The 23,926-nt window shown below is 48.4% G+C and overlaps 8 protein-coding genes across 8 annotated transcripts; 7 read left to right on the top strand and 1 right to left on the bottom strand.

Annotated features, from left to right (window-relative positions):
* Positions 1-1,282: 1,282 nt before the first annotated feature.
* On the top strand, positions 1,283-2,496 carry N7477_000046 (aldo/keto reductase; the record flags this gene model as incomplete). Its single annotated transcript, XM_056961709.1, has 6 exons — positions 1,283-1,372; positions 1,484-1,494; positions 1,545-1,602; positions 1,663-1,856; positions 1,910-2,279; positions 2,344-2,496. The coding sequence occupies 6 exons, from the start codon at positions 1,283-1,285 to the stop codon at positions 2,494-2,496; spliced, it is 876 nt and encodes a 291-aa protein (XP_056826712.1).
* A 1,642-nt stretch (positions 2,497-4,138) lies between these two features.
* On the bottom strand, positions 4,139-4,807 carry N7477_000047 (uncharacterized protein; the record flags this gene model as incomplete). The annotated part of the gene is made up of 2 exons (XM_056961710.1): positions 4,139-4,585; positions 4,643-4,807. The coding sequence occupies 2 exons, from the start codon at positions 4,805-4,807 to the stop codon at positions 4,139-4,141; spliced, it is 612 nt and encodes a 203-aa protein (XP_056826713.1).
* Positions 4,808-8,821: 4,014 nt separating this feature from the next.
* On the top strand, positions 8,822-10,480 carry N7477_000048 (Zn(II)2Cys6 transcription factor; the record flags this gene model as incomplete). Its single annotated transcript, XM_056961711.1, has 3 exons — positions 8,822-9,944; positions 9,997-10,250; positions 10,301-10,480. 3 exons carry the CDS (start codon positions 8,822-8,824, stop codon positions 10,478-10,480), a joined length of 1,557 nt encoding a protein of 518 aa, XP_056826714.1.
* Positions 10,481-10,532: 52 nt separating this feature from the next.
* On the top strand, positions 10,533-11,198 carry N7477_000049 (uncharacterized protein; the record flags this gene model as incomplete). Its single annotated transcript, XM_056961712.1, has 2 exons — positions 10,533-10,749; positions 10,807-11,198. 2 exons carry the CDS (start codon positions 10,533-10,535, stop codon positions 11,196-11,198), a joined length of 609 nt encoding a protein of 202 aa, XP_056826715.1.
* Positions 11,199-11,657: 459 nt separating this feature from the next.
* On the top strand, positions 11,658-13,429 carry N7477_000050 (cytochrome P450; the record flags this gene model as incomplete). Its single annotated transcript, XM_056961713.1, is given in 4 exon segments — positions 11,658-11,792; positions 11,852-12,067; positions 12,117-12,495; positions 12,510-13,429. The coding sequence occupies 4 exon segments, from the start codon at positions 11,658-11,660 to the stop codon at positions 13,427-13,429; spliced, it is 1,650 nt and encodes a 549-aa protein (XP_056826716.1).
* Positions 13,430-16,903: 3,474 nt separating this feature from the next.
* N7477_000051 (uncharacterized protein) lies at positions 16,904-17,732 on the top strand (the record flags this gene model as incomplete). Its single annotated transcript, XM_056961714.1, has 2 exons — positions 16,904-17,067; positions 17,114-17,732. The coding sequence occupies 2 exons, from the start codon at positions 16,904-16,906 to the stop codon at positions 17,730-17,732; spliced, it is 783 nt and encodes a 260-aa protein (XP_056826717.1).
* A 2,260-nt stretch (positions 17,733-19,992) lies between these two features.
* On the top strand, positions 19,993-21,713 carry N7477_000052 (uncharacterized protein; the record flags this gene model as incomplete). The annotated part of the gene is made up of 3 exons (XM_056961715.1): positions 19,993-20,115; positions 20,207-21,610; positions 21,657-21,713. The coding sequence occupies 3 exons, from the start codon at positions 19,993-19,995 to the stop codon at positions 21,711-21,713; spliced, it is 1,584 nt and encodes a 527-aa protein (XP_056826718.1).
* Positions 21,714-22,443: 730 nt separating this feature from the next.
* Positions 22,444-23,649, top strand: N7477_000053 (uncharacterized protein; the record flags this gene model as incomplete). Its single annotated transcript, XM_056961716.1, has 1 exon — positions 22,444-23,649. The coding sequence occupies one exon, from the start codon at positions 22,444-22,446 to the stop codon at positions 23,647-23,649; it is 1,206 nt and encodes a 401-aa protein (XP_056826719.1).
* Between the last annotated feature and the right edge of the window lie 277 nt (positions 23,650-23,926).

Here is a 23,926-nt window from a genome sequence, read left to right on the forward strand (position 1 = left end):
GATCACACCGTTAGAACAGATATTTTGAGCAATCTATCGAACGGTTTTTCTGCCATGTCTTGCCACTTCATAGGGTGCCAATCCGCCTTCTGTCAGAGAGGATGACTGGATATGGAGATGTGTGTAAGAGTAGTGAATTAATGCTATAGAAGAAGTAGGTATAACAGGCTGCAAACACCTTCAAAGTCACATTGGACTGCAATTGAGCCACTAGAGTATTGAGAGGTGACCCATTCTTATAGAAATCGTGTCTGCGTTCTGCTTGGAAAACCTGTCACTTTAGTTTCGACGGAGTCAGAATGCGAAGACTTCACAATACTTGTACAATACCAAATGGTATTACATTTATCTAGCCATCGTAAGATGGCTATATGATTCGTTACATTCAGTAATTCATGCCACACCAATCCTGGTTCAAATTTGAAAAGCAGGCGTCTCCATAGTGAACACATAGAGTTAGGACTGGAACACTCGGCCCATGTGAAGAATATGATGAGAAATTCTTCTGTTCAGAATATGACCGATTTGTGATACCAAATTACAAACAATCATGGGATACCTTCCCTGGGGCGGGAATTCCCACACAGTCGATTTCGAGTTTCCCCCGAACAATGGTGTGGGGTTCTTGAGCCAGCCATTCCTCATGTATTTTCGAACTGACTGAACTTGTCACGTATTGTAGTGGTCTAGGGTGGAGTCATCGCACTGGGCTTCTTCAAGTCGTAATTCCGATGAACGACTTGAAACATTACAATCCACCTTTGATCGGCAGTGTTCGAAAGCCTCCACGTATTGATGGCCGGTCTGTCGAAACGAGCTTAGTGTCCAAGCAAATGCTCCTCTCTTACCATCCACATTTTGCAAGCCTTAAATAGGGAACAAATTGTGTCATTGTCTTCACCATGGTATCTTCTGATCGCATCTCTTGCACGAGCGGACAATTAGGTCAAGGTATATTCCACTTGTCCAAATCATGAATGAATAGTTTAAATGCCTCTATTGTCATCGCATGTGAAAGGTGACACTATCTTGTCATTCAATCGTGAGGGCTCAATCATGATACTGTGGTGGGTATCTCGCTTACCGGTAACGCCTCAGTAAAATAACGTGGTCACTTCGCCGTAATTAATCATGATTAAACTGATGTTCAGAAGATCGCCTGCTTAAATTGCTTTAAATGATTCCTCGGCCCTCATCATTGTCACTTTGGATTTTATTTTATCTTTGCCTCACATTGGCTACCATAATACAAGAAGCGAGTCCAAAGCGAAAGCGACCGAAAATGTCAGTCAATACTCAGAAGAGCCTAATGGCCCTCAACTCTACCCAGAAAACCCTTTCAGGTGTCGAGATACCTGTGCTAGGTTTTGGTGTAAGTGCGTGAACAATTACTAAACTCGGATCTTGTTGTTATTATTGCTGCTGCTCTTGTTTTGAATCATTTCTACTTTTTGTATTGGAAAAATTCTAACCTCTATTTCAGGTCTACGAAGTGTACGCTATGTTTCCTAGGGATTATTTTTTTTTTTTGACTGGTAATCTAGACCGGTTACTGAGGCCGAGGAAGTGACTACCAAGGCACTGAATGCCGGATATCGCCATGTAAGCTGGTTTGCATTCCTTATCATATGATAGTCTTGACTGACTGAGGATTGTCTGCAGGTTGATTCTGCTGCATGGTATGAAAATGAGATGCAATGCGTGTCTGCGATTCAAAAGGCTGGACTGAAGCGTTCAGACGTTTTCCTGACTACCAAAATCCTCCCAGAGCCTGCGGGCAAAGGCGTCGGGTATGAGGCAACCAAGAAGTCAATTCAACAAAGTCTCAAGCATGCCCAAACAGACTATTTTGACTTGTAAGTCATACTCATATCATAAAGTTGACAAACGGTGGGCTAATTACGAATAGGATCCTTATCCATGCACCATATGGTGGAAAAGAAGCCCGACTCGGCACTTGGCGTGCGCTCGTCGAAGCGCAGGAAGCTGGACAAGCCCGCTCGGTTGGTGTGTCAAATTACGGCATCCATCACTTGGAAGAGCTAGAGGAATACATTCAAAGTGGAGGTGGCGGCCAGATTGAGGTGGGCCAGTATGAACTGCACCCATGGCTAGGACGTGCCGATCTGGTACAGTGGTTGCGCCAACGGGGGGCAATTATCGAGGCTTACTCCCCGCTTGTCCGAGGTAATCGTTTGAATGAGCCTGTTCTACAAACTTTGAGTGAAAAGCACAACAAGTCGCCAGCCCAGATCTTGATTCGCTGGAGTCTTCAAATGGTAAGTATATCAATCCAACCATTTCCCGACCGTTATACTCAAGCTAATCTCGGTGCCTGTGCAGGGATTTGTCCCATTGCCTAAGTCTTGCACTCCGGAGCGGATTGTTGAGAATGCGGATGTTTTCAATTTTCAGCTGGATGAGGATGACATGGAGCTTCTGCATACTGATGAATATTCACCTTCCCCGTGGGATCCTACCGTTGATCGAGACTAAAGTGGCACTAATGAGGGTTTGAACGCGATGAGCTCGCGGCATAGCAATTCGGCAAGTGTACAATGTTGATTCCCAAAGCTGAAGTCTTCAGTCTACTGTCTTTATGTACGATGAAAATGGCTTTTCTTGGTAGGTATAAGGGAGATATTCTTCAAATAGATAACCATTTCCATGACTCAGGGAGTGATAACCACCACAAAATCATGATTGAGCCCTCACGATTGAACATCGAGAGCCTAAGTAAGGATGAAAGAGTGCTTTAAATTTGGTTAATGCACCAACTAGTCCCGAATAGGTTGGACACGACGGAAAGTTATCATCCGAAAGATGCAGCCTCTGGGGGATCCCGGCCATTGAATCAAATGATAACAGAATTGTTCGATTGATACGCATCGCAGCTGATCGATCAGTCAAACAATGATCGGCACGTTGCGGGTGATACTATGTAAGGACAATTAATAGAAGTAGCTTGAAACAATGCGATTCTAATCAAGGAATCGATCAATCATCGAAAAGCACGCCACTAATAGCCACGTGGCTTTCTCTTTCCCTCAATGTTTCGCGCCACGGTGAGTAAAGATGAAACGCGTAAGCCAGAAGCTCAAGACTGCATCTCCACATTCTTAGAAATTAAGGAAGCAATTGACCCTTAAGTGTAAGTCAGCCGTGCTTCCTAAACAGACACAAACGGAATATAAGTGTGAGTCAATCGGGCATTGGGGGGGCAGCAATGCGTATCGATCAGTTCAGCTGCGGGGCTTGCAAAATTGGCGACGGAACTGACGTGCTCCCAAGCGAAAGGCCTTGAATACGGGCCCTGGATGTACCAGGGTCCACTTCATTAACTATTGAACTTTCACAAGGAAACTGGTGTTGATGTATCATCGTATCCCGCCAATGTTATTTTACTGACAGGCATATGATTACATAAATGCATCTTAGTATTGGACGGTATTACAGTAACGATTCACGTGCGTATATCACCCATTGGAATCACGACCCTCGTACAGTAGTCTCGGTCTGATACTTTTTTGAAAAATAATGCAAGGAGAGAAAAGAAAAAATCAATTTCCTGTTTTCACATCAAATGATAGGCTCAGTCCTGAATTGTTCCTACTCACACCGTTTCCTGTGAAAATTACGTGTTTGACCGTAAGAGGCAATGTTTTTGTTGCTGCTGCGTAGTGCATCTTCGGTATGAACGTGGTCAACTGCGCAATGTTTCGAAGTAAATAGAAATGACATAGATTCCACGAATCTAACTGAAAGATCTATTTTCACAGCACTTGGACTCCAGGAGTGATCGATAATTCCGAGCAGACGCCCACTCCAACTTCAGAAAACGAACATACGCTGGATAAATATACACATTATCGAAAACTGACTATCGAGAATCAGGATCACCATTGTGGAAGTCCAAGAAATGGACGAACCACCCTGCGATAACGGGATCTGTTCGCAATAATCAATGCCAATATTGCAAAGCTTTGATGCAGACTTACTAAGATAAGAGTAATAGTTACCATGCTCATGAAGACCCCAAACCAGTCGACCATTCTGAGCTTCCAGCAAATACCCTGGGTGGTATATGACCGAAGCAGAACCATGGAGATATAGATGACCGCCACCGCAGCCAACGGGCCTATAAACCAGAATATCCATCGCCAGCGGGCCCAGTCCATTCCCCAATGCCAATGATGCCAAACTGAGAACCCATCTGTTCTAGAGAAGTGTAGTCTGGTACGGCAATCTGAATGAGAGCATTGATCGCTCCAGCTCCAATTCCGCTAAAGGCCTGCGCCGTAAGTAACTCACCCTTCGTGCGTGAGAGCCCCAAAGCAATGTTCCCTAGGGCCATGATGACCATGGCAAAGATAAGACATGTTTTCCTGCCTAAGATATCAGATAGCCGGCCCTTGATCAGCTGGATGCTGTTACTGGTGATCCAAAAGCTGACGCCAACCCAAGAAATGGGGTGGCCGATGTTCTCGCACACAGAGGAAATATGGAAAAAATACGGGATAAACCGCGCTGGAATGGATTTGAGGTCAGCTGTGACTCTGCAAAAACCAATGTACCTTCCAGCCACCTACGTTTTATGTTGGTAGGCGTGTGAATATCGTGACTAGTAATCATACCACCGTACCGTCATAAACACCGTACCGTCATAAACACCGTACCTCGAATTACCGATCGTTGATACGAACACCGAACATCGCGCCGATGCATCCACAGGAACGGAATCCGCCGTAAAAGCGGGCTCGGGGTGGACAAGATCCAAATGGTGCGCCAGGACGGCTGAAGATGCCATTTTCCCGTGTGTAATGAAGTTGGAATTGGATCCGCTCGATAACAAAGAGCTTGGCATGAAATCACGAAAGAAGCACTTTGTCGATCACAACGCGGATTGTAGACCATGGCGCAGGTCACATTGAGCTACGGGCTCTAGAAGAATCTCAAGGTCACCCAAAAATAGCTGAGCCGAACAAGATGCATGCACCACAACACATGCTGAATGATCAGTGTTATCGGAGAATTGGTGGAAAAATCTAGAAATGGCTGAGGACTGTAGAAGCCATCGATCCCTCACTGAGGTGCGACCGACCCCACGATGCAATGCATGAGACACGGCTGATCTCGATCGAGGATCTGCATGCCGGAAGCTACGTAGTACCCCTCGAGGCTTTTCGACGGCGCGCACTAGCGCAGTACAGTACGCGAAGAAGTATGTGGGTCCCGTTCCATACTGGTACCTTGCAGGCATCAGTCATCTCGTACCAAATTACGAGGATCGTTCGTTTGTTCTGGACGAAATAGCTGAAGCGTACAATTTACGGTCAGCCACCCATGGAGATGACCGAAAAACCTAGAGCCCTCTGACCCCAGCATGAATGTCAAAAACAGCGGTGGGCAAAGTCCACTATCTCTACATCGGTCGGATCTATGCTGTAATTTGCGGTGATATTGTGGAAGGTCCACGATCGTAGCAAGCATTTACTAGTTATCTCCGTGGCCATTCTTTTCTCACGATAAATTTCAGCACCTGCTCCTCTCTGTTCTGAGCAGCGACGAAGCATACAAATAAGCCCTTGCTATAGGATCACATAGTATACGTCTGAGTCCCACCTCCGGGTCAGGGTCTGAGTTTAAGGCGAATAGATTCGGGCAATTGGGGAGGTTTTGGTATTTTGTTCATGTCTTGGACACAGAATCGCTGCATACTAGGCCTAGTTGACCCGTCCTCTCATTCTTAGCAACAGCATCCCTCTCCTGCGCAACCTCTCTCTAAGTTACACTTAACGCGCCTAGGAGATCTTTGGCAGGACTTCATGGGCGTTCTTTCCCTTCCAATATATCTACCGTCCTTATACTCCTTCGAGACCTTTTACCGTCCGGAATTCCTTACTGCGGAATTCATTCGGCCACTAAAGTATAATTTTTTTGGAGATGGTGACCCGTAGTCCGTTGTTCCTCAAAAATCAAAAATAGATATAGGCTCGTTCACTGTACTTTTCGTTAGCTCGCCTAGGCAGTTAATGGAATCGGATGGCTGTGATGAGTGGCTTCATATCATGCCGGAAGAATTAATATTATTACTAATCTAGATGATGCTAAAAGCCTACCTGCTAGCGGCGTCTTCCGGAATGTGCTTCTCTATATAGCCTCGCTACCGGGATAGGGTATGAGTGAGAGCTATAGCTTTGCTTTTCCTATAAGATCATAGAATCAGCTGTCTGACTCGCTAGTGCTAGATGTTAAGGTCTTGACGAGAAAGAATTGGATCAAGGCCAGGTTTGGTGTCCTGCGAGGCGAGATCAAGAAGGACTGCAGCCGTATTGTCACCGGCATAGCGCCGGGCGATACATAGGAATAACAATAAGCGACTCGTGACTTCGCCGCTGGGAAACTTCTGTCCAAATATGAAGCATATAATTTACTTGGTAAGTTATCTCCATACTGTTCTAGCGAAGGAGTAAATCGTCTAGATGTAAATCACGACCTTGGGAGTTCGTGACAGCTGATATGCGGGTATTTGAAACCCGCTAGTATCAAATGCATATTTTACACACACAGTCCCAAATCAAAGATACAGGTGGGCCTCTCAAGGTTCGGTTTCAAGATTCTCCAAACTCAATTGCACTCTGCATTTTCAGCCCTGACTCTAGTGTCTCTTCTCAAGGATCGAAGACATCCCAATTCGGGGTGGATATGCCTCAGCTCCTCCTGACAATGCCGAGATCTCCACCCATGAGCCCGCCGAAACGACGAGATCGTACGACCCGACTTCACCGTGTTTGGCATGTTTGTTGATCGATCTTCGGAGCAAAGCAATCTGAGCGATCCGAAATATGACGAGCAACACTTACAGACGGCAAGCCTTTTAAGCCTCTTGCTGTGCCTCACGATGCTTTTTTGGACTCTGCCTCCGAGAAAATTTCACTATCGATTGATGCGGTGTCCTACGACGCTGTAGATTGCTCTTTGATCGTTGCTTGGGAAGTGTGCTAAGAATCACAGGAAATGCAACTGCGGCAAGAAGCGCCGCCATGGGGTCGCTTAGTGCTGGAAGTGGAAGGCTGATCGGAGCGCCTCAGATTCAGCAAGAAAACCATACATTTACTATTCTAAATGAAATATGTTCCAATTTGGCGTTATCTCGCTCGATCGCGTGATTCGGACGGGCAAGGGTTGGGGTGAGAAAGCCTATTGAAACACCTCAAGAGATTATCAGAAAGTCATCGACGAATTATAGGTCATTATAGGTCAGACTGCCCTCTTAGATATAGACCTAGCTCGGACTGAGTGCTCAACAGACGCGTCAACTGAAATCTATACGTAGTCAGTGAGCAGCTCACTGAGCCTGAGCCCGGACTGAGGTTTACTCAGGGAGCTTCCGAGCGCCCCCGTAAAAGCGGCGGCAGCTTGACAAGGAAGACCATCAAGTACGTACGACGACCTAGGTATGCACACAGGTCGCGCCCGGCCGGACCAAGTTGTTCCGCAGGACACTTGCTATATTGCGCTGGCTTTTCTGTGGTCCCGGATGATGTGCTTCTTTTGCTCTCCGCTCCCAGTCTTCCAAAATCGCTTCCTCTTTTTAAATCCAGAATGTATATTCTAGTGTTTTATGCTGACTGAGCTTCCCACCTTTGCCTTGCTACAACGAGAATCCCGAACCCACCAATTACCAGGAAAGCCCTTGCCTTCTTCTTTATCCCCTAATACCTCTTCTGCAACGCAAACCCGCTAAGACACCACTAACCGCTCTCTCCTGTCCCAAAAATTATCCCCTCCCATGGAATTTCGCAATCGTACGCGGCACCACCCTGTCAACCGCCTCGCCCGATTCTCGGCGTTATCCTCAGTAGAATTAGTAGATGTATCCGGCGAAGTATTCGTTACCCCATTCGCAATCAACCCCTCCTAGAGGCCCAACGTTCAGGCACGATCGGAGACGACTCGAACTTTGCAATCTGATAAGCCGGAATTCTTTTCGATCGGTACCAGAATTGAAATTGCCAATAATCGTGTTTCATGCCGCGATACATGTGTGCTACCTGGGAGTGCTCCCCGTTCTCGGGTGAGCATCCGGGCCTGGGCAGAACGGGCTTCTAAGCCCTTTTCCGGCGTGGGGTACCGGACTCAAACGTTCGATTAACAGTTTGGTTCTCATCTGAGAATCGTTCTAGTAAGGAATACTTAACTTTCATCTTCAATTGGAAGACCGAGTTATTAATCCTAGTTCCCTTCGCCCAACCCAGAACATCGAAATTTTCTCGGTTGATTGGATTAATGGTGACTTTTCGAGACAAAAGTTCTGTGGAATTCTCCGTTGGCATACAGGCACTTCCTGCGATCTGGTCCCAATAAAGCTCGTCGCCATGGATGATAGGTCTTTCACCACTGGCCCTTACGTTACATATGTGAAATTATCAACGGCGATAGCTGAGTAGCTTCCAAGGGCCCCTTTTCGCCTCATTCTTTGTAAGATTCACTGTATTTCAACAAAGCTTCCTTGCCCAGTCAACCAAGGTTCCACACCCCTGGTAAGCAACGTAATTCCAAACGCCTAGTATCACTAGATTTGACACTGTGTTTGTCTGCGTATGATGTTTAATTAGACCAGATTCAAATGTTTTTCAATTGTTGGGAAGCTTTGAATCAACTACCGGATCGGGCTCCGGATCAGGATCCGGATATCACGTACCGAGCAACTCTAATTGTGGGTTCCCCGCATTTTGCCAAGCGCCCGAGATCTCGTTTTACAAAGCCCGCCACCTCGGGATCTCTTCACAAATATCGATACAACGGGGCTGTATTCGCCATGTCTGTGAATTCTTCACCTGCAGATACACAGGACGCTCAAGAAGAGCGATTGGCGCTACCCAGATACCAATGTACGATCTGCTCGCGGCGCTACAAACGGCGCGAACATCTCTCCCGCCACACGACTTCGCACACAGCAGAGAGACCTCATCGATGCAAGTCTTGCAACGGTTCTTTCCAGAGAGCCGATGTCCTCAAACGCCATTATAGAAACTGTACAGGTGGAAGCTCGCGATCTGGAGCTCGCCGGCGCGCCTGTGATCGATGTGTTCGGCAGAAGAAAGCGTGCAGTTCGCAATATCCTTGCCAAAATTGTGCCAAAAAAGGCATTGCGTGTTATTATAATGAAGGCTTTGATGATATCGATACCCGGGAGCGAATCGGACCGCTTGATTCGACACAACCTGACAGAGGTACAAATCAAACTGAAGCTGCCTCATCAGCGAGTATGACCTTACCTTTCGGTATTACCTCAGAGGACTTGCAGGGCTTTGCAACAAGCACTTTGGACGATATGTTGGGTCCGGGTGGGCTCGGGCAGACTACACCGAACTGGCTTGACCTTTTTGGTCCACCATCCGGTCGGATTGTCTCCGAGGACCTGTCAGTGGCCCAGGATCACCATTCACTATATTTCCTCGATAGATTCACAAGCAACACAGGCTTAGTGGCAAGTTTTGAATGTGGAACTCAAGATCAGAGAGAGCAGGTCGCCTCTGCATTGGAGGTCGAGGCTCTACACACAGATGTCCCAGGGCACTCGATATCACCCGGAATGCCTTTGGACATGACGCCGCCCTTATTGGAGAATATCAGTGACCCCAGCACTGAAAGTTGCCTGCCGCTGAATTGGCTGGGTGATCCACTGTCACTGAAGACTCACGAAATCCTTTTGCTCATTGAGGAAGTTGTAACGATCAAACCGCGAAACAGTGCGGTGACGCTTGACTGGTCAGCATCACTGAAGAATTCATGTCTTCAATTCTTTTCACCATGGAATCTGCGCAGATTCCTGGGAATGTATTGGGCTATCTGGCACCCGAACGTCAACTTTGTTCATCGGCCCACGTTTGACCCGGTGTCCGCAAAGCCTGCTCTTGTAGCCGCCATGGCTCTGATGGGTAGGCTTCTCTCTCTCAGAGGTTGAATTGAAAAAATGCTAAAACAAAACAGGAGCTTGCGTGTCGCCGGATATGCCAGATAACGAGGACGCGCGGATGTGGTTGAATTGCGTGGAAGAGATTGTCTTTATTGACGATGACTTCAATGCTGATCTCTCAAATCGCTCGTCAGGTCGCTTAGCGACCCATCGCAGGAAAATCCAAATTCTTCAGGCCGCGTTCGTAGTCTGTCTTTACCAAACTTGGGAAGGAACAGACTCCAGCAAAGGACGTGTTCGCCGGTATCGCTTTGCCACGTTGGTATCGGTGAGCGAGCTCTGGTGACGGATAGTTGGTCATGATGCTAACACTTACAGACTGCACGAGACATCGGAATTGCGACAGCCACACACTTAGACTACGCTAACCTAGCAAGGCATGAATTTGAGTGGAAAGAATACGCTGCTCGCGAAGAGCTCATCCGGTATGTGTCGATAATAGACTCGTGGATACCGGTACTGACTGAGCAGAGTATTCACATGGATATTCCTACTTGATACCGCTTTTGTTATATTCAACAATTTACCACCTCGCTTTGTCATTAAAGAGATGAAGATGCATATGGCTTCTCCGGAGGCATGCTTCCAAGCACCGACAGCAGATGAATGTCATAATCAGATTCAGCTCCATCTACCGACTGGGAGCCTTTATTGGAATATCTCGTTTCGCGGGGCATTGGAGGCTTTATCAAGGAAGAGTTTACCACCGACAATGTGTCAAGCGCTCGCAGATTTGGGACATCTGAATCTTTTTGCCTTGGCATCAGGTATGCAGATTTGACTCGACTTTTGGAAGGCAAAGGCTTATCAAACGTCTTATCTAGCTATTCATTCACAGATATTCCAGTATCGCAGCTCGGTGAGCACCTGGCATAACCTTACCCCGGTTCTCAATACATTGAGAAATTGGCGAAGTGCTTGGCAACTTTTTTCTTCCGCGGCTTTTTTCGGCGTCTCTCCACATATCACAGTCAATGACCAACACCTTGATCCTGAAACAATGTGGAAGAGAACTGGTTTCACTCGTTTCTGTCATGAGTATTGGCTTTTGGCCAATCTCATGGCAGACCGCCTCGTTGCATTAGGGCGCTTGCAGGACACCGAGTTGACGGTTCTTGGAGAGGGTCCGTTAGATCCTATTCTGAACCAATATGACCAGACTAGTATGCGACAGGTGAATGACCTTATCATGGGCTTCCAAACGTTTCAAATATGAAAAATATGAATCGTGACATCGCAGAATTCACCCCTGTCAATTTTAGTAGAGAAAAGCTTTCCTCGCCTTGAGGTAAAAGAGAGGCAGAAAAAGTAGACCTCATGTCGTACCAAGAGGATTTAAAGCCACCAAAACTCTCCTGGATCCTACATCTTGAAGATCACTGGCAACAATCTCCCTTTGTAAATCCGGACCCTTGACCTTCCGTGGGAAATGTGCACGGGGTACCCCACAAGTCCGCAGCCCCCCACCTCCGCATCCGCGGCCGACCATAGGTACCCCACTCGAGGACCGACTTTAGAGGTCAAACTTGAATTCATAGCTAGAAAATGAGAGCTTACCGGTCGGAAACGTGGGGTATGGGGAAAGGAAGCACTGGGCCCGTCGCCTAGGTATAAAATGCTCGTCCTCTCCATTCAATAGAAAGAAATCATCGAATGATCTTTTGATGAGGCCAAAATGCTATCTTTAACTCTAGTTATTGGCATCGCCATCGCCGCCACGATCCTATCTCGGCTCTTGAGGGTAGGACATCGGCCCAAGAATTACCCTCCTGGCCCGCCAACCTTACCTATTCTAGGAAACATTCACCAGGTTCGATTTCCAGCTCCTTGGTACCATGCACACCCATACTAAGTGTAGTCATACTCAAGATGCCCTCGCGTGATGCCCATCTCCAATTTGAGAAGTGGGCACGTGAATATGGCCCAGTCTATAGCCTCATGCTGGGTACAAAATGTCTCATCGTGCTGTCTAGTGACGAAGCTGTCAAAGAGTTACTAGATAAAAAAAGCGGGATTTACTCGGACCGACAGGAGATGTACATCGGCCAGACATTGTGCAGTGGAGATCTGAGATTATTGATGATGGTATGTTATCCGTACTCAAATTGGCATGGACTTTATTAATCCAAGATAGGGATATGGACCGAAGTGGCGCGGGGTATGTACTTTTCTACGGTTCAACAAGATCTGTAATGTTAACAAGAGCAAACAGTTCCGTAAAATGATGCACGGCTTGCTTAATGTGACTGCTTCGAAGAAATACGTCCCTTATCAAATGCTGGAGAACAAACAAATGCTCTACCAGTTTCTCGAAGAGCCAGATAATTTCTTACGGCACATTCGTCGTTACTCAAATGCGCTTACGACGACGATGGTATTTGGATGGCGCACGCCTGTATACGAGGATCCCAAAATGATGCAGCTTTTCGACGGTTTCTCTGAATTTGCAGTCATCAATCAGACCGGGACAGCGGCTCTCATTGACTTCTTCCCTGGCTTCGGAAGCTACCCGAGTTTCTTCTCCCAGTGCAGCGAAAAGCGAAAGAGCTCCACATGCACGAAAAGGCTCTGTATCTTTCGCATTGGATGCGTGCTAAGCAAGAAACGCAAGAGAATACAATCAAACCATGTTTCTCTGCTGGAATGTATGAGGCGCAAAAAAAAGATGGCTTCAGCGACGACCAGGCAGCCTACTTATCCGGAACATTGCTCGAAGCTGGGTCCGACACGACCTCTAGCACACTATACGCATTTGTGCAAGCCATGCTTCTTTTCCCTGAAGTTCAACGTAAAGCCCACGAGGAGATCGATCGCATTATCGGGCCCGACCGGCTGCCCGACATGGATGACCTGCCCAAACTGCAGTATATTCGCAGCTGCATGAAGGAAACACTTCGTTGGATGCCAACCACTATTCTTGGCGCAGTTCCTCATGCGGTGACTCAAGATGATGTGTACAAGGGCTATCTTATTCCAAAAGGTGCAGGAGTGATTAATAACGTGTGGGGAATTGGAATGGATCCTGGTCGCCACCCGAGTCCACGCACCTTTGACCCGGATCGGTATCGAGAGGACTATCAGAGTCTTGGTGATGCAGCAGCTAACCCGGACGCGTCAAAACGAGATGCGTTTACCTTTGGTGCGGGCCGCCGAATCTGTCCTGGCATTCATGTTGCTGAGCGCAGTCTTTTTCTCGGCATGTCTCGTATCCTTTGGGCTTTCAGTATCAAGCCTGCTTTGGATGAGAAAGGCTTGCCCATCGTACCTGATCCTGATCGTTTGACTCAGGGCTTTGTTTGTATGCCTGAAGAATTTCCCGCTAGTATAGCCCCGAGGTCACAAGCGCGTGCAGATGTGGTGGTTCGAGAGTGGAAGGAGGCTGAGAAATTGCTTCATCCAGAGACAAAGCAATGGCTGCAGCCACCCGTGGAGACCATCTCAGTTTGACAGTCAGAAAACAAGAATCATTTGTGGGCTTGATAATTTTGGTCCCAAGGGTTGCGTGGCTGATGTCGGCTAACTTGGGAAAGAGGAGGTCGGTCTGGACTGATCATCCTCATCAACCATTTGTGCAAGGAGTAGGAATGGGGGTCAGATAAGTTACACAGGCGTATTCATATTGCACCGACTATGCGTCAAGGATTCATGGCCTGACTGTTAGACATTAGTCAAATTGTACCAAAATTGAGGGCCTATTTGCTTGTATATCAGACTTCCAGCTGAGATGGACAGCTACTGTATCTCGTGGAAAAGCCTATGCTGGATTCACCTTTTGGCCTTTTGTCCATACATAAGACACAGGATTATATTCTTGCTAAGAGCAATTAATCCCCTTCCGAACGCATCATCAGGTCGTGGGTTTCTAGCCAATGCCGGGCTTGCAATCACCTCGATCTTTGTTCGCAGCCATCGCGCGGTCGGGAAGCTAACCCAAAGCAGAAGGAGCTGCAAAGCCAGCCATAAAAGTACACGCTAGAACTGAAGCATTACGATCGCAATCGCGGATTGCAATTGAGGTCTACGAGGGAACAATAGAAGAGTACAGACAAGTAGTTGGAACACTCAGTGATTTGAGTTAGACATCGGTCGCGTTGCGACAGCTGGACTCCATCGCGCAAGGTCTGGGATGTGGTTGTCCGCTGATCAATAGAACACCCTGTCCTATAAGGCCCTTTGCTTGGGGTATTAATGTTTAATTCCCATGTCGGACGGGCGCTTATTAAAGCGCTAGTCTCAGTAGATTGATTGAGGCTTTGCTTGTGCACGCGCCGCGAGATTGTGGCTTGCATTAGGAAGGAAATTGTGATTTTCAGAGGCATGGCTTGGGGAAGCCTCGCCGGACCGATGTCCAGTCTCTTCATGACTGACCCAACTACGAATCCAAATGTATTAATATTGTAATTAGAGTCGCGCCAAATCAGGATCTCGCGCACTCGCTCGCTGGAGAATCGGCAGGCAAGGACCTGGTGGAGTTGGGTACTGGTGATTGAATCACCAGCAGCACTCGATTGAACGAAGTTATTGTGAATATGGAATATTGAGCATAGAGAACGCCCTGAAAGCTGTCGTCGAATACTTGGCACTTGAGTGGTCGAGAACCTTGAAATGTTCCCATGTTATTTTGGCGTTAAGCGGGAATTATCAAAGCCACAAACTAAACTGGCAGGGGATTGGGAGAGCAGCTAGGGAGCACTCGAGGCGTCTAGCCTAGCATTGAGCAATATTTCTACACGAACGGAAGTGACTTTGCGACAAGTAGAGCGTCACCATGCTAAGGCTTTGCGAAGAGCAAATAGTGTCCAGCAAGGTATAAATATGCTTGTCAGCACCGCTGCTCTGCACTGAACGTTCCACTCGACCGGCTGCGAAGTACAATACATTCGATCACTTTTCATGTAGCTGTGCCATCTTATTTCAATGCGGTTTTTTCTTGAGCAGGAATCTGAAAGAGATTGTGAGGATTGTGAAGTCAGGCTTCAGCGCTGAAATTATTTTTGTTATTGTGCGTTCTCGGATGGCTAAAAAGTGTCCCGGCATGGAGATGTCTGACGAAATGAAGACAACAGTTGCTCTTGGTAAATTGGGGTCGCGGGGACTACTGACAATCTCAGAGTGAGGTATGATTCAGGCCAAAGCGGGGAGAAACAAGTCCAAAAGAGACCACGTCAAAAAAACCCCCCCTTTAACGAGTCAGCTCTGCCGTAGGTGGAATCCGATCTGGAAAGGCAGTAGCGGTACTTGGACACGGTGAGGGAGCGGTCTTAATATCAACGAGAACAATTGGAAAAGAAAAATGCCTCAGGTGTACAAAATCACTCATAGTTAAGTGAGATGAAGTGACTAGTCGAGCTGTGGAGATCGGCTGAATTTGCAGAACGGTAGGTCGGGCCACCCGTTTCTCTATGGAGCTTAATTTTCCTTATCATGGACCTCTTTTGCCGCGTTTTAGTGTTAGCGAGAAAAATTACGGATCGAGGTACCCAATTTGAGGAAATTCCGAGGGATCCTTGGGAGATTGCGGGATGACATCGTTACATGTGAAACAGAACCTGTGAAACCATTTCCAGGCAACTGCGCGTATGGAGAAAATCCAAATAAAAAAAAGCCCCCCAGTGCGACGCCACTTAAGCGAACCTAGTGCACAGCCACCTCCATCTGAAACTTGATCTTGCCAAGTGTTGGCCCAGCTAGAGGTGATCTCTCATGTATGCAACACCGTGCACGACACACCAGCTCCATAGGGAACCGAGCGGACTTTTCCACGACCAAAGGGGGGAATTTAGCTAGGGCTAGCGCTGCGTGTTCCCCGGACCAATTCAGCAATTCCGTGGGTGGAATATGTATGAGGGATTTGTACTTCAGATCTAGCACCGATCTGGCAGGCCGAGGACATACACCGGTGCCTGGGAGATTGTTTCCTGGGGGAAAATTCCGTTTGGTTTTTTCCCCCTGGACAGTGGAGGCAGCTCTGCAAATCTCCTGCCGAGGCCTCCCAAAAATCCCTCACGCTGTAAGCACAACCACATTTTCCATGTCCCGCAAAGACCTTTCTAGAGCGTAGACTGATCTCCTGGTGTCCGCTGGATACAACTACAAATATACCGGGGCTCTTTCTGGGGCTGCTCCGTGCATTTGAGACCCACGCTGTGCGTGACAAAAAAAAAAGAAGAGCACCGCATCTATAGCCACTCCAGCGACACTAGACGCCAAAGTTTTGCGTCTGGTCCAAGCTCCCACGGTACAAACCAAACAAAAAGTTGAAATGAATTAAACCGAAATAAAACAGAAATTAATTGGAAGGACTACAGAGACTAGATTAGCTTTCAGAAGTACAGAACCCTTCGAAAAGCACAAGCCAGTCCCACCTTCAGGCGATCCTGTGGCTGTGACAAAAAATCACGACAAGACCGCATATCCTCGACACATAGCAAAACGGGACCATTCCTGTTTCAGCAGTCGGCGATAATCCAACTAAGGGTAGCTAGGGTACATCCAACGAGAATTTTTGTGTCATCGTATGTCATAGCTACCCCCCCTTTCAAAGACGCGCCCCTCAGTCCTACCTGAAGCTGGAACTGCGGTACTTTGTAAACGCGGGTCTGATCGATCAATGGTCTCGGAAAAGGTATAAAATCCGGAAAGCCCTACACCGTCCTTGCTGCTTCCTTTCATCTCATCGAGGGATGCTTATCGACGGTCAGAAGTGGGCTTGTGAAGCTTGCATTCGGGGGCACCGTGTAAGCAGCTGCAAACATCATGGTAAGTAGCTTGCTCCCTCCCCCCCCCCCCGGCTCTTTTATTGCCCTTCGCTTTTTTTTGTGCCGAGGTAGTGTCTCTAATAGAAATGCACAAGCTAACCGCCCAAACACACTACAGATAGACCGCTGATTCGCATCAAGCGCAAGGGCGACCCTTCGCAACATGCTCGATCTGTCACTCAACGCCGTGCTCGGCGCCTACCGAGCACGCGCGGCAGAAACGCGAGGCAGAGCTCAAACATCCTTCAAAAGTAACGCAAACACGCCACATAGAATTTCCAGCACCCGGAAGGCAGATCTTCGGCCAAACAAGAAGAGATGCAGACGGTATGGTGCTGATGTTTCGTGGTTCTTAGAAAGCAACGCACGGCAGACTTTATCCTCGCCATCATAATCTCAACGGCTTCCAACCCATCGCGCCTCGTCCAAGCGGGAAAGACTCCTGTGGCTCGTCGTCGGCTCGCGTGTCTCGCTCCGGGTCGTCGGCTTCGGTGTCGCACACCCCCGTCCGCTCGGACTCTCGTCGTGGCTCTGCGGGGACAGGACACTGGTCGGGCTCGGAAGCTTCTGGCACTGAGTCGACTGGAAGGACGCAGTCTGCGATGAGTGTTCCCGTTTCTGGAAGTATCAGTCCGACTGGTTCCGGCGGGCTCTCGCGTTCTGCTGACAATCTCGCGCTGGATCCCCTGCTATCCAGGGATGTTTTCGATCCCGCCTATAATCTTCTACCTTCGACTGTGTCGGGAGCGTCGTTAGTGCAGAATATGCCGCTGATTAGCCCTCTCGAGAGCGCGAATCCGTTCGACTTCCCGTCGAACCCATCGCTGGCTCTCGATGATGGAGCGCTGCGATATTTGGAGGATATGGAGGTTGATGTTACCGAGGGAATCACCGAGGAGGTTTTCCATGTGGAGGATTGGTCGAGGTATATGTGGTCGGCGGAGACCGGCTTCGAGCATTTAGACACAGGATATCCTCCTGTGTCTCGATGACATATGCTGGTCCCGGGTGGGAAGCTTATGACCCTGATGATGACGCTGATGATTATGATTGAACACGATTTACACTGTAGACTATGTTGAGATACACATATATGCGTGGGGGCATTTTGGTGATTGTTCTATGGCATGGACTCGGGCTCTCCGTAGGGCGAGCCGATGGTGCAAGGCTTGGGGCACGTGCTTAGGTAGGTAGTATATCTCGATGGTGCTTCCTCTTCGAAGCAATACAATGCAGGTCACAGAAAATGAAATCCAGATAATGTTACTTGGTGACCTAATGTCCCATGAGCTCACTAGGCCGTATTCAGGCGGGTAAAGTCCCACGTAAGGATAGCTGAAAGTCCAAGAATGTGATCAGCGATCACCGATCGATGTGATCGTTTCCTGACCCTACCTGAGCGGTATCTCGCGATTTGATGTATGTACAGGATTAGGATGGTGACACTTTTCTCATCTCTACAATTTCCAAAAAAGATATTAGGTGCTACCCTTGAGAAGTGCTTATTTAGAGAGAAGCCATGATTCTCGCCCCTTAAAATGAACATGACTCGCACCTGAGACCACCAATTTCCAGCAAATATGGGTGTGCAATATCATGAAATTGAAGACGCAAAGGGAGGTTTGATTGTTTACGCAGATGAATTCCTTTTTTTGATGCCTTTATTTTCTCGGAATCGTAGGGCTCCACGATCCTCTTTGCAAGTAAGCAAGTGCGATATCAAGGCAGACGGGCAATTATAGACCTCCACATTGATCAATAATGATAAAAACCTGTTTGAATAGGAACTCTGCGTGCATGGAGCCCACCGGAAGACAACCCTAGGACCATACGCTGTTTGGGGAAGTTTTTCTGTAGATAAGATTTCGGAGACTTGGCCCGCAAGCCCTTGAGGTTCACAGCGGCTGTTTCACCCTCGAGCCTTTTTCAGGGAGCTATCCGTCAAGCCACAGCCAGTAGAGTTATCATGATGCAATGATGCTCCAAGAAATTTCCTAATGCATCTATACTCGCGTTTCTTGTGAATCATGCGTGAACGAACGACGCTTTGGGCAGCAATGACATATATTTTGAAGTCTGAACTCAAAATATACGTTGGGGATCGGCGAGCCCGAGTGACCGGTTCACCAAGCACTCGGAAAAACATATTTAATGCGCATCTTGAAACAATATATTCAACTTCTTTAGACTGATACGCATGATACTTCATTCTACGCCGCGACTAAGTGCGACGCTGAAGGTCGGTCTGTCTAGTGCTGGGCTTAACAGTCCGAAGAGCACCCCCAAACTTTTGACATATATCATTTCCCCGACCATTAGAAGCGCTTAAATCATATAATATATATTTCAGATCGATCACAGCCGAGATAGCAGTTTCACACAAGCGTAGATGGATGGCGATCACGGACATTACTCTTGGGCTATTTCCCTATACTCACACTGGTCCCAAGCAACAACTGTATCGTCACGATCCGAACAAGTATACTTGAAGAAGCCACGTTTCTGCTGGTTAACAATTGACTAATCTTGGCCTAATAATTCTTACTTTCTTCGCGTTGTTTGGCCATGTTTCCCTTGTTTGCATGCCAGGTAAGCCACTTTTTACTAGATCAGGCCAGGGTCGCACAGGTCGACGAGCAGATCGTCTTATTCCCGAGAATTGAATCGGTGGGGAGCTCAGCGGTTCGGAATGTGGTGCTGTCTCATTTCTTTTGTTGGTTGATCTTGGAATTCCGGCACGCGAAGGCGAAGAACGCCAGGGACGGTATGCAAGGCCTAGCTAGGTACGATCGGTTCTCGGATCGACCTATTGGAACGTGTCCGATACACGTAGACCAGTGGCTTTTTTCGGCCGTTGTGTTTATTGGCGTCATTCTATAGGCGTATGCCTGATATTTGTAGCCCACAGGGCTGATTATAGAGCATTGTGTGAAGAATCTCTAGGCTTGATTCAGAAATTTTGTTTGTATTGAGGTCCACATAGAATGTTGCCTCAGTAAGCCACTATATGGATACCGCAGTGAATAAGACCAGTTGGGAAATCATTGATCGATCCATCTTTCTATCAGGAAATTCCACGCTAGTAGCGTCTACCCGAAAAAGAAAGATCGGAGGGTTGAGAGTTTAGTTCGGGAATTTTGAACAGTCCCCAAGGGCTCACTTCCATTCTCGGCAAACGTTATTCTGAGACATTGGGGATGAGTTTATCGAAGCTTGACCTGTGCTTCAACTTGCCTTTCTAGACAGTCGACGATGCGCCTCTCATTTTTACTAGGCCTAGCTGGGCTAGTAAATGCCATAGAGCAATCTGATGGCACTTACTCCAGCACAGTCTACATCACACGAACAGCGACAGGAAGCTCACCTTCTGCCCCCGTAAGATCTCAAAACTCGCCGAGCGCGTACTCAAAATGGGGTCACTGATATCTCTGAAGCCGTCACAGTTGCCACCGATGACAGCGGACAGTACACGGCAATCGACGACGCGATAGCCTATGCGCAGAGAAACAATATTCCCACAGTTACAGTTCTACCTGGAACTTATGCCGCCGTCACTATATCAGCAACACCGTCCGTGGCAGTTTACGGCAAGACCAGCAATCCAAACGACTTCACGCAAAACCAGGTCGTCGTATCAAGTGATGGAACAGCTCTCGCAATATCCGCCGACATCGCCGGTATTACTGTCAGAAACATTAACTTCATCGATACCTCATCCTCAGGCGAGGCAGCTTCCCTCAAAGGAAACAAGAACGGATTCTATCAGTGCCAATTCATATCCGGCTCAACCGCAATCACGATGAACCCCGGCGTTGGCTTAATTGCGAATAGCTACATCGAAGCTTCCGACAAAGTAATAGCCGGTCAAGGAAATCTTTACGTTTTCAACACGGCTATTGTTCCCTCACAAGACTCTGCGCTGGTCGTCCAATATCAAGGGACGATGTCTAGCAACCCCAAGAGCGACCTTTTCAAATCAACTATTGTGATCGATCGATCGTCAGTGTCGCAAAAGGCCAGAGGAAACTCCAAGGACTGTTATTTAGCCGGTGCTTCCGGGAAAGGCTCAGTAGTGGTATACCGAAGTTGCATCTTAGGGAGCCTTATTGCGCCTTCCGGAGTTCATGTCGACAGCACAACCCAAGATGAGAGCAACTTCTACGGAGAATATGCCAATAGCGGCCTCGGGTCCTACGCAAACAATAGGGCAGCTAGATCAAAATATGTGACATCACTAGGGCCCTTGGACTTATCGTCATATTCCCTCAGCGCAGTTTTGGCAGGAGGCAACCCTGCTTTTGCAACGTCCGATACAACGTGGATCGACCCCAATGTGCTCGCTGCCATCGAGAGCGCCGATGTTCTTGGCCTTTACCCCCCTCCAGATGGATCTGGTGGCGGCCCCGGGTCTTCTGGTGGTAGCGCACCGGGGTCCTCTGATGACACTTCTGGCAGTGGCTCTGGATCAGGTTCCGATGATGGCTCAGGGTCCGGAAGTTCGTCCAGTGATGATTCAGGCACCGGATCCAGCAGCTCCGGTGATAGCTCTGGCAGCTCCGCGACGGGTCAGGCACAGCTACGGGATCTGGGGATGGCTCAGGCTCGTCCGATGACGGCTCTAGTGCTACCTCTAGGTCCGGCTCCGGAGATAGTTCAGGAACAGGCTCTGGGGGATCAGGCTCTGCGGGCTCGGGCTCGGGCTCTGGGTCTAGCGGCTCTGGTGGCTCTGAATCCAGTACGAGTAGCTCCGGTTCTGGTGGCTCTACCACTAGTGGCACTGGTAGCTCTAGCACTGGAAGCTCTAGCACTGGAAGCTCTAGCACTGGAAGCTCTAGCACTGGAAGCTCTAGCACTGGAAGCTCTGGCGCTGGTGGTTCTGGCTCTAGCACTAGTGGTTCTAGTTCTAATACTAGTAGCTCCGGCTCTGCCGATTCTGGTACTGGCAGCTCTGGATCCACTACGACTGGCTCTAGCTCTGGCTCTGGCACTAGTAGTTCTAGAGATCCTAGCACTGGTACCTCTAGCACGGGTAGCTCTGCCACGAACGGTGCTGGCTCTAGCACTGGTGATTCTGGTTCTGGCTCTGGCTCTGGTAGCTCTAGCTCAGGATCATCTGGGGCCGGTACTGGCTCCGCCGGTTCGAGTGGCACTTCTGGTTCTGGGTCTGATGTCTCAAGTGACTCGGGAGACGGCTCTGGATCAGGTAGTGGTGGGTCTGGATCGGGGACTTCTGGCTCTTCCGGATCTGCTGCATCAAGGTCCTCGGGAGGCAGTTCAAGTGGTGGTGGCTCTGGATCAAGTAGCTCAAGCGACGGAGGAACAGGCACTGGGTCGGACTCCTCTGGTGATGGATCTTCAGGGAGTAATTCTGGTTCATCCGGCTCTACGACATCTGGTAACGGCTCGAGCTCTTCGAGTTCAGGGTCTTCTGGCTCCGGTTCGGCCACAAGTACAGGATCTGGATCTGGGTCTGGATCAGGCAGTGCCAGCTCGGGGTCTGGCAACGGATCTGGAAGTGGATCATCTGGAGGTAGCTCTGGCTCAGGGTCGTCTAGTACTGGCTCCGTATCATCTGGTAGTGGGTCAGGGACATCCGGCGGAAGCTCAGCATCTTCTGGAAATAGCTCTAGCGGCCAAGGGTCTGGCGGCTCCGGGGCGTCTTCTACCGGCTTGTCTTCATCTACACCTGCATCTACCGCCGTCATGGTTACTGAAGATGCAATTTCCTTCACCACAACAACGATTCCTGGCCCTATCCCCAGGTCAATGACAACCACTACCGTTGGTGCGACCCCAAATGCCATGACTGTGACAATCACAACAACAGCTGTGATCACGACTACTGTTACGACAACCGAGCCCGCAGTGACTTTGACGATAATATCGGTCATCGGGAGTGGGCTTGTCACTGATATCGTTTTACTGAGTCAACTTAGCACTCAAGTGCCTATAACAACTACAAAGACTGAGACTGGCAGGGTCGCATCTACGGTCATCAAAACATTGACTGCCAATGACTTGACACGCATGGCAAATAGCACACTCACAGTGACTCAAATCATCACTGCCTCTCCATCTCTCGTCACTTCCACGCAGGCCGTGACAATCACTCATGTCAGAGAACTGGGTCCGGGAACATCAAAAAGTACCTTCACAACTACAACCACACTTGATCAGACTACGACAATATCGGCCAAGCCAACCACCATCATATCAAGCTTGACTTCCACTGAGATGACCACAAAGAACGTTACGACAACTCTCACCTGCATCCCACTATCGAAAGCCAAACGTGGTCTTCTCGCGCCCGTCTATTACGCTATTGCCTCCAGGGCGACAAGTACTTCAACGGTGACTGACTACGTCACGACCTCAACGAGAACCATCTCAGCCGCCCCCGGCTACACAGCAGAAATGTTCACAAAGACAAACACTGTCAAGCCTGCTACGATACACTTCACCGTCACCTCATTCTCCACAAAGACGTTCACGGCCACTATCACGGCCGGCACGACTCAACTCACGGTCACGAGTACTTCAACCATCGTTCATAAAGAGGCCACCCAGGAGCAGTCCACTCAAACAGTCATGGTGTTCCCGACAGAAACATCAACTACCACCGTAGCTGGATCGACAGTGACCTCAACGAGTCTCACGACGTTTACGATCAAATCGACTGTGCAACCAGCCCCCTCAACAATCGTGACTACGACAACATACACAGTGGAAGTGACATCGGCCCTACCCGTCATAACCTCTCGGGCGATCATGACAGTAACACACGAGAATCCCCTAGTCACAATCACGTCTCAACCCACCTCCACTATCACTCAAGTTGTTAAGACCACCTCCACTATCACCAGCACAGATACCCAATTTGCACAAGGTGCTACAACTTGCTCTGCTTGATTAATTCATCGGACGGATACCCTTGATTTTTGTCTTCTCCCTTTCCATGTGTTTCTACTAATGTCTGTCCCCCGCTGTTTCTGAGCAAAAGACTACATTTAATACTCTATTTATGATACACGGAAAATAGATCAACGTGTACACTCTTGTTTTCGGTCTTGTTTTTCAAGCATAGACTCCAAAATACCCCAAGCGAAGACAAGTGAGTCTCGCGGTAGCTTAGATCGCTTAAAATGGCGCGGTAGCTTAGATCGCTTAAAATGGTACGTACACTAGA

Source organism: Penicillium maclennaniae (genome assembly GCF_028827695.1).
Source record: "Penicillium maclennaniae strain IBT 15551 chromosome Unknown utg000001l:1.0-3280838.0:1.0-3283122.0, whole genome shotgun sequence".
NCBI lineage: Eukaryota > Fungi > Ascomycota > Eurotiomycetes > Eurotiales > Aspergillaceae > Penicillium > Penicillium maclennaniae.